This window comes from Telopea speciosissima, chromosome 7 (assembly GCF_018873765.1).
Source record: "Telopea speciosissima isolate NSW1024214 ecotype Mountain lineage chromosome 7, Tspe_v1, whole genome shotgun sequence".
Lineage (NCBI taxonomy): Eukaryota > Viridiplantae > Streptophyta > Magnoliopsida > Proteales > Proteaceae > Telopea > Telopea speciosissima.
Genome location: NC_057922.1, coordinates 30,925,563 through 30,935,003, shown reverse-complemented (window position 1 = coordinate 30,935,003; position 9,441 = coordinate 30,925,563). Strand labels below are relative to the sequence as shown.

Genomic DNA, 9,441 nt, shown 5'->3' with positions numbered 1-9,441 from the left:
CCTTTTATATTTGAGAAGGAAAACTTTCAACACTAAAGGGACCGAGTTTCCCTCCACCCACGGACCACGATGAATGGGATCTCATTCACCGCAGGGCGGAAGAGGGTGGGAAAAGGTGTCGGGAGAATATTTATTATTTTGAAATATACTAAAACCCTAAAAGAGGTTTGTGAACCTTAGGATGGTGGGGGAACCGTGCTCTATAGATGGAGGAAAACTTAGTCCTAAAAGTTTAGGTGGCAAAATTGAGATTTGTGATTGGGGTTTTAATGGTACAATTGAATTATGCTTCTTGCATAATCATGTGGTTTGTTACTTGTTAGAGATGGATCCCGCACCCTATTGTGGGTTCTTAGGTGCCCATAACTTCCATTTTGGCTAAAATGCTTATGTCGTACCAAATCCTGTAAAATTCAAATTGGATCCTCTGCATCTTGCCTTTTGGAACAAATTCGAATCAATAATCAGTGAATTGGCTTGGAATTTAACTCAATTCGGCACCTCAGCCGAGTCAATCTCCAGGTTTTCAACCTTAGATGTTAAACTCATACCCAGCGTGGGATGAGTCATTGAGTCGTAAGGGTTAAGCGTGGCTGCCACGTTGAAAATTAACAAATTTGCAAATTCGAATCAATAATCAGTGAATTGGCTTGGAATTTAACTCAATTCGGCACCTCAGCCGAGTCAATCTTCAGGTTTTCAACCTTAGATGTTAAACTCATACCCAGCGTGGGATGAGTCATTGAGTCGTAAGGGTTAAGCGTGGCTGCCACGTTGAAAATTAACAAATTTGCAAATTCGAATCAATAATCAGTGAATTGGCTTGGAATTTAACTCAATTCGGCACCTCAGCCGAGTCAATCTCCAGGTTTTCAACCTTAGATGTTAAACTCATACCCAGCGTGGGATGAGTCATTGAGTCGTAAGGGTTAAGCGTGGCTGCCACGTTGAAAATTAACAAATTTGCAAATTCGAATCAATAATCAGTGAATTGGCTTGAATTTAACTCAATTCGGCACCTCAGCCGAGTCAATCTCCAGGTTTTCAACCTTAGATGTTAAACTCATACCCAGCGTGGGATGAGTCATTGAGTCGTAAGGGTTAAGCGTGGCTGCCACGTTGAAAATTAACAAATTTGCAAATGGATGAGATGGTGAGATGGGTGCCCAACTAATGATCTTAATTATCAATCCTATATCCCCTCTAACCCGATTACTCGGCCACATTCATTTTCCTGTGAAATCTACATCTCATCATCTCTGTGATACCCATTACGATTTTTCTTAAAACCCAGATCTCTGACCAGTTCAGCGACTAGGTTTTGTGTGTGCCTCTTGTCGGAACAGGAGTAGCGGCCATGGCAGGACCTGGCTCTGTGCAGAAATCAGAGGAGGAATGGCGGGCTATTCTCTCCCCTGAGCAATTCCGTATTCTGCGGCAGAAAGGAACCGAGTAAGACGGATGGAAATTGAGCTATTGTTTTGTTCAAGAAGATATTCCTGTTTATGGGTTAAAAACGTGGTTCATGTTTCTGGATTTAGGATACCATTTGCTGATTGCTGCTTTTTTGACTTTTTAAGTAGTCAGCTGCGAAATTCTATTTGAATCTGAATTGATCTTTCGTTTTATGGTGAATTTTGTTTCTGGGAGACTTGATTGTTTGATTTCCTTGTTGACTGGATTGTTGGTGAACCTTCAGTTGTTCCCTTAAATTGCTTTGTTTGCGGAGACAACTTTAGTTCCTACAGAAGTGAACTGCTCTGTGCGATTTAGCAATTTCTCCTGATTGGAGTGGTAAAACCCCTGACCGAACCATAATCTCTGTTGTGGAGCCTTCTCAAACCCCAAGTAGAGGACCAATCATTCTGATATGTACATTTTATTTGCAACATTCTGGATGTTTGCTTCGAAAATTATTTGCAGGTCTTCCTTGTGAAGTTGTACTTCCTCTTTTCCCTTTCTAGTTGAAGTTTCATTTATAAGATAAATTTATATAAATTTTCTTATTATGACTTACATTGTTTTGATCTTAAGTTGATCAACGAATGTGGGTTTTAAATGAATAATAAGTTGTTAATAGGTGACAAAGCACCGAAGCGGAGTTTAAGGAGGTCATTCTAGTCATATTAGATCAAATTATTTCTTTCTCTAACAGATTGATCTTACAGAAGACCTCATATGATTTCACTCCCCATAGTGATGACCTTAATTTTTCAAGATCAGCCTTGTGTTGTATGCATGATTGTCACAATGGTGTTGAAATGTTGTTAGTAGTAGGAAAGATGGAAACTAATGTTTCGACAATGTTAAAGGTGGTCCAATGCTTGAGAGGTATGTTATAAAGCTAGTAAAGCATAAAACAACATCCAGAAAAATAGTAGCTATAGAGATTGTTATGTGCCTAATGGGGCCCACTCTAGTGTATGGGTGCTACATTGGGCCAGCCTAGTATGGGATAGGTTAAAGGGCTTGATTTAACGCGTTCCATCAGCTTCAGAGCTTTTGGCGTATCGGTCAAGTACCTAACATTTGGTATCAGAGCTGGGCACTACATCATAGGTTCGAGTCACGGAAAGGGCTACCTAGGAGAGGGCTACTTGGAGTAGAGTGAAAGCTGTCAAGAAAGGGTTACCTACCGCTAGACAAAAACCTTGAGGCAGAGTGAAGCCGCTTGGAAAGGACTACCTACCGCCAGAGTGAAAGCTGCCTAGAGTGAAAGCCACCGAGGACGATGGACGCGGAAGCGTGGTGGTCTGTTATGTGCCTAATGGGGCCCACTTTAGTGTATGGGTGCTAGATTGGGCCAGCCTAGTATGGGATAGGTTAAAGAGCTTGATTTAATGCGTTCCATCAGCTTTGGAGTTTTTGGTGTATCGGTCAAGTACCTAAATACAAATCCTATGAATATACCTCCACCTGATTAGGAAACCCCGGTAATTATTTGTGCAAGGAAACTTTGCTCTCTCTCTCTCTCTCTCTCTCTCTCTCTCTCTCTCTCTCTCTCTCTCTCTTTGAGGTCAGCTAAATCTCTTGTTGTCTTTCAGATGAGCTCGCAAGCGAAGGGATAAACAGAACCAATTTGTATGTGGGGAATTATCCTATTGACCCCCTTTTGAAGGTTTCCCGGGAGCTGGCCCCCTAGGGGGGTTGTTGTATAGTACTATTACATGGGGAAGCATATTGGGATCCTAAGTTTGTGATCTACAAGAGTTTTGGATGTGGATTCCAGGTTCCAAGGCAAATATTTTTAAGACTGATGGTTCCTTGGCAACATTGGCTCACTCAACTAGGAGGTGCCGGAGACCAGAAAATAGGGAACAGAGGAAGAAAATAAACCACAATTTGGCGATTAGTGAAAATAATTTTGGTGTGTAATTTGATCAATAGATATGTATTCTTGTAGCTAAAATAAGGTTAAATTAGAGACAAAGGCTGGGTTTAGAAGGAAGAACTCAATAATTAATGCCCTGAGGTATTTGGACAGCAGAATGGCATATTTGATTGATCCAAAGCTCAAAAATGGTCAGAACCAGGTGTTCCAACACCAAATCTCTATCAACTTGCATCAGTCCAGTCCATTAATCTCCTTGAGAACTTTGTACCAATTGTAATGAGATGTGTTCCGAGGATGATATGGACTATCCGATAGTGGATTCACCCACAAACACTGCTCTCTAGCTCCTCAGAGATGTCCAAGTCTTGGTTGGGTAACAAGGTGCTTGGCACAAAGTTACCAACAACAATTGCTCAAGAAAGCCAGTAGAACTGACCCAGACAGCCTATGAGCAGTCTTGCTATCCATGAAGGTCCGATATTCCTGGATTCTCCTGTGGGGTGATCTGTGAAGTATGTGTAGAGTGGTAGATCCCTTTATATGTGTATCTCTCCGATGCGCACCATTGGCATATGTCCCAATGTCCTGTTTTGCAGCACAATCTAGATATTTCTAAAGTTTTATTTTATTTTATAATGTCTATTTGTTTATTTCTTCATGCATTCATGGTTTCTTCCACCCACTCCTTCTCTCTCTTTTTGTTATAAAGTTTCAGAACTGTTTTTATAGTTGTATTGTGGTCGTTACACAGGTAATTGTCAATAGATGTTACGTTATAGGATAAATAACGGGAAAGGGATATATGAACCTTTATCAACCTCCATGCTTTTAACAGCCATTACCACATTATTTCATATCCTCTTCAGTATTATTTTCAAGAGTCATCTTTAGAATTTATGACAGTCCCTCTAGGAATGTTGTTCCAGCTAATACTGGTGGTTGATATGCTGTGTAACTAAACCTTAGGCCATTTAGTTGCATCTCCCAAAGAAATTCTAAAAATTTATGTAGCATTAAGCTATTCGTTTCTAAGAATCGAGCCATTGGTATGCACACAGGTGTGTGCATATGTATGGTCAAGAACTTAATCCAAGTTATCTCTGATTCCCTAATTAACCAAGTCAGCTGATCTCACTTCATGGTGGGTCCTTGTTACAGATATAATTTCATGCAGCAATTTGCATATTTCTTCGATGAAGATGTACAGAAGTGTAGCTCATTCATGGTGGCTTGACAAAATCTTCTTTGACTTTTGATCTGGTTTGGTTCTTGTAATTACACTGATAGTTTAATGATATGCAGGCGCCCGGGCACTGGTGAATATGACAAGTTTTATGGTGGGGGGGACTATAACTGTGCAGGTTGTGGGACACCCCTCTATAGATCCACTACGAAATTTAATTCAGGCTGTGGCTGGCCAGCTTTCTATGAGGGTCTCCCTGGAGCCATAAATCGCACTGTGAGCATCACTCTTGTTGATTTTATTTTTAGTACCTTAAAACTTTTTTTCTTTGGGGAGCAACATTTTTAACATCATAATTTGTGTAAATATTTTCAGCCTGACCCAGATGGGAGAAGAGTTGAAATTACATGTGCAGCTTGTGGTGGGCACCTTGGTCATGTATTTAAAGGCGAGGGTTTCCAAACACCAACTGATGAACGCCATTGTGTTAACAGCATCTCAATCAAGTTTGTTCCAGCATCATCCCAATGAAGATAATTGTGATGATTCTTCTTAAATGAAGAAAAATAATGCCAACCCTAGAACATATGGTTTCTATATGCACATGATTCAAATAAAAACTGGTGTGGTGTAGTGTGGTGTGATGTGATGTGAAATTTCAATAAAATAAATGCTTTAGGTATCTTGATGAGCACAATGAATGTCAAGGGATCCTGAGTTATGATGTTTTCTTTCTAATTCATAAGTCATGGGTTTATGGAACCTTGTCACCTTTGGTATGGCTTTTGGTTCAGCATATGACTTACCACTTGATCTGCCTCTCATCCCATGTTCTACCTGCTCCATGCGTCTCCTTCCTTTCCATCTGGGTTTGTATAGCATTCCCTTCTGATGCACGGATATCTTAAACAAAACTATGGAAAACTAAGGATTTGATTGAAGGATGCAAGGTAACGGGAGTACGGGATCAAGGTATGGCACTCTCAATTGATTCAAGACTAAACTTGATTGATTGATTGATCAAGGCTCTTATAAGTTAACCCTCTTCTCAGTTTGTTCAATGGAAAATATTTTGTAGGAATCATCTTAAAAGCAAATATAGAAGATATGTATTGAGAAAACTTCCGCTCTAACTTCTGTGGATGTTAGTTTTTGTGCTTTGCGTAATCTGATTATACTCATACACTGGGATTCTTTAAACCCAACCATGCCGAAATATGCTTTCAATGACGATGCAACTTCAACTGATGTGAGATGAATGGGGATTGATACTGCAATAGTCATACTGCGGGCATTTTGAGAACAACTGCACTAGAAGAAGTGTGGAATGTAAAAAACCAACCTACCAGGAGGGGAGGTCTTGGGTTCAAGCCTCGGTTCTCAAAATTTCATATTCGATCTGCGTTTGTATCCGTTTAGAAGAATTCAAATCCATCCGAAACTAATAAGATACGTATAAGATGAAATAGAGTGCTTCCACAGTCCCCCACAGGGATGATGATCCTTCTATAGTTTTCAATTTCCATGTTCTGCCGCAGACAGTGAGGAAGTAATTTACAATCCGAAAGTCCAAACACCTGAGACTTTGAGGTTCAAAGTTATAAAACCCCATATAGATACTTCTCTCAGACCTCAAATTCTAACCTAGAAAAAGTTGCAAACTACAATCAATCAATAGATTGATATAACTAGGGTTTAAGAAAAGGATGTTCAGTCATGGGTGTTGTTTTCCATTTCTCCATCTTGGTCGCAGGGTACATAATCATTGTCGTCAGAGTCGGAGGATGAGGAGTCACAAGGAAGATGATCGAAGAAGGTGTCAAGGTACTTGTCGTTCCAGTCCCCCTTATTGGCGTTGGCGCGCCACTTCTGGTCGGCGATCATCTCGGGAGAAAATCCCCATTTGACGAGCTCCTTCTCGGAGTGATGTATGGCGAGGCTGTACTTTCCACCGGCACCCAGTTGAATGACCCGGCATTCGCAGTTGTCCAGATTGTATAGAAGCTCGAATTGCTCCGCCGTCCACTTGAACCACTTCATTAGGAACACCCGCAACGCCAGCCCATGCGATACGATGACCAGGTTTATCTCATCATCGCATACTTGATTGTGGACAAGCCTCTTCATGTCTATGTCCCTCCACAACGACTCTAAGAAACCTACCAAGTACGGATACCGAACAAGGGGGTTAAATTTAAAAAACAAAATCACCTTCCGCATTCGTTCTACGATTGAAGAACTGAAGAAAAGATTGACATACTGGAGAGACGGTCGAAGACATCGGCAGCGGATTCTCCCTGTGGAAAGCGGAAGAAGAAGCGGCCGAACCTCAAGCGATCTGATTTGTTGGCCTTCATCAGCTCTGCCTCCTGGAAGTTTCCGAAATCCTGTTCCCTGATCCTGCATTCCTCCCGGACCCCAAGAATTCGATCCTTGGGGAAGGATCTGCCGATCTCGCGGAGGGTGGAGCGGGCCCGTTGGTAGGGTGATACGTAGAAATAGACCTTCCAGTTGTGGGAAAGGCCATCGTCGGAGACAACGCGATGGATGCTTTTGCCGGCGCGGCGGGCCTGTTCGATGCCAAGAGGGGTGAGTGGGATCTGGCTGTCTGGGGTGGTGGCGTAGGCGGTGTCGGTCTGGTTGCCTTGGCTCTCTCCGTGTCTCACTAGGATTATTCTCTTGGGCAGAATATGATGCCCCATCGTCTCGCTCTCCCTCTCTCTCTATTTGTTGTATACAGGGAAAAGCTGGTTGTTACTTGTTATAGAAGTGTTGCAACTTGCAACTTAATTTTAGTTTCCAAGAGATATGATTGCCCATAGAAAAACTCAAAAGGTTATTTTTTAGGTCAATGTGTGGATCTTAAACGTTATCCAAAGCTCATTTTGTTACCCAAAAAAAAAAAAAAAAAAAATTCAATCTCATTTTGAAGTCAATGGGTCGGTCTTAATGTTTCATGGGTGTAATTTCTTGTCATCAAAGTGGTGAAATCAGAAGCCGTAAGTTATTTAAGCTAAGGATTTAAAAAAAAATTAAGGAGAAATAACGCCCCTGATCAAGCCCGCTTTTGTGCCCCCGACATAGGGGTACGTGCAAAATGATTGTTGCACCGTGATCATTTTTGGGGTGCAACAATCATTTTGCGCGTTGCGTGCCCCTATGTCAGGCTGTATGCACTGTGCGATGGAGTGGCATTCTCTTTCCCAAAGAATTAATACAAGTTGAAAAAAAAAGGTCTTTTTGATTCGTCAGAAGTGCTCTCGGGAAGGCTAGGTCCATGAACATCTCTCAGCTCAAAGCGAGGAGAGGACAGAGATGATGCAACTTGGAGTGATGAGCGGCTACGAGAGGTGGAGGAAGTAGAGGAGGGGAGGAGAGACAGTGAGGTGGGGGCTTCACGGTGGGATGGTGATGGTGGCGGTGGCGGTGGTGGTGGCGGTGGTAGTGGTGGTGGGTATGTAAAAGAAGATGATGATTTGGGGAAGATGAGGGCATTTTGATCTTTTCAAATTTTAGCAAATAGGTCAGGGCAATTAGGTCTTTTCAAATTTTAGAAGAGATAGAAGAAATGATAGTTCGGTCATCTTTTAGCATTTAATACCTGGTGTGGACTTAAATGGCATTAGGGGGGTAAAGCAGGGGTGGTACGTGAACTTATCAGAAGCTTAGGGGGTATGAGGAATATTGGGTGCATTACAGGGGGTACGCGTATTTAACCGGAAAAAAAAAATCCTTGTTCAAAAGTAAACCAACTCAGACTACCACGAATAACATTATTGGATTTCATTTAGAACAAGAAAAAAAATCTGAACCAAAACTTGTCATCTGATGTGTCATAAAATCCCCCAACCAACCAAAAGCTACCACGTAAACGTACTGGAACTGAATCCGAGGCCGAGGCCAAGCACTGAAGCCGAGGCTGAGCATTGAAGCCGAGGCCGAGATCGAACACTGAAGCCGAGGCCGAGCACTGAGACCGAAGCCGAGGCCGAGCACTGAAGCCGAAGATGAGGCCGAGCACTGAAGCCGAGGCCGAGGCCGAGCATTGAAGCCGAGGCTGAGACCGAGCACTAAAGCCGAGGCCGAGCACTAAAGTCGAGGCCGAGCACTAAAGCCGAGGCCAAGGCCGAGCTCGCACAAGTCAGTCGGGGCCGAGGCCGAGCACTGAGACCGAGGCCAAGGCCGAGCACTGAAGCCGAGGCCAAGACCGAGCACTGAAGCCGAAGCCGAGGCCGAGCTCACACAAGTCAGCTGGGGCTAAGGCCGAGCTCACACAAGTCAGTCATAAACTCCTGACCGAGCATACACAGGACATCCTAGGCCGAGCTGACTGCCGAGACCGACCTAACAGGCCGACCTCCTAGGCCGACCTCCCAGGCCGACCTCTCAGGCCGACCTCTCAAACCGACCTCCCAGGCCGAGGTGACTGCCAAGACCGACCTACCAGGTCGACCTCCTAGGCTGAGCCCTCTTCCACAGAGGCTACCATAGCGCCCCACCGGGGATCGCGGGGCCACGTCAGCACATCCCGAGAATCACGGGATAAGGATCGAGACACGATCCCAACGCAATACGAAATCACAATTTACATGGACTCTTACCTTAATAAGAGTCCGACCCCGAAAATAGCTCTCCACTCCGCTCTACGCGAGAGAGCCTTCCAAAAGAAGGACTCCTACCATACTAGGACTCTCCCAACCGCCTCATCTCATCCTCACTCTATAAATACCCAGGTATGGAGCACCATTCATCATCTCACTTTTACTAGCAGTTACGCTGTTGCACTGGTGATCTAACTTTAGCATTGGAGAGTCCTAGGCCGGAGCCACACCGGCTCTCTTGTGCGCATCACTTGGTCTTTGCAAGCTCATCCGTGGGCGAACCAAGCATCGGAGATTTTCACACGCAACAGATTTGGCGCCGT

General features: G+C 43.6%; 2 protein-coding genes across 2 annotated transcripts; one reads left to right on the top strand and one right to left on the bottom strand.

The window, feature by feature from the left end:
* The first annotated feature begins 1,299 nt into the window (after positions 1–1,299).
* Positions 1,300–5,280, top strand: LOC122668129 (peptide methionine sulfoxide reductase B5). The gene is made up of 3 exons (XM_043864707.1): positions 1,300–1,452; positions 4,637–4,793; positions 4,893–5,280. The coding sequence occupies exons 1-3, from the start codon at positions 1,358–1,360 to the stop codon at positions 5,046–5,048; spliced, it is 408 nt and encodes a 135-aa protein (XP_043720642.1). The 5' UTR covers positions 1,300–1,357; the 3' UTR covers positions 5,049–5,280.
* A 947-nt stretch (positions 5,281–6,227) lies between these two features.
* Positions 6,228–7,243, bottom strand: LOC122668446 (phosphoglycerate mutase-like protein AT74). Its single transcript, XM_043865010.1, has 2 exons — positions 6,778–7,243; positions 6,228–6,676 (listed from the first exon to the last, which is right to left on the bottom strand). Exons 1-2 carry the CDS (start codon positions 7,217–7,219, stop codon positions 6,228–6,230), a joined length of 891 nt encoding a protein of 296 aa, XP_043720945.1. The 5' UTR covers positions 7,220–7,243.
* Positions 7,244–9,441: the final 2,198 nt, after the last annotated feature.

Coding starts and splice junctions, on each gene's coding strand:
- LOC122668446 (XM_043865010.1), bottom strand. CDS start 7,219: ATGGGGCATCATATTCTGCCCAAGAGAATAATCCTAGTGAGACACGGA. Junction 6,677..6,777: donor TGTCTTCGACCGTCTCTCCA/GTATGTCAATCT, acceptor CGTACTTGGTAG/GTTTCTTAGAGTCGTTGTGG.
- LOC122668129 (XM_043864707.1), top strand. CDS start 1,358: ATGGCAGGACCTGGCTCTGTGCAGAAATCAGAGGAGGAATGGCGGGCT. Junction 1,453..4,636: donor CTGCGGCAGAAAGGAACCGA/GTAAGACGGATG, acceptor AATGATATGCAG/GCGCCCGGGCACTGGTGAAT. Junction 4,794..4,892: donor CTGGAGCCATAAATCGCACT/GTGAGCATCACT, acceptor AAATATTTTCAG/CCTGACCCAGATGGGAGAAG.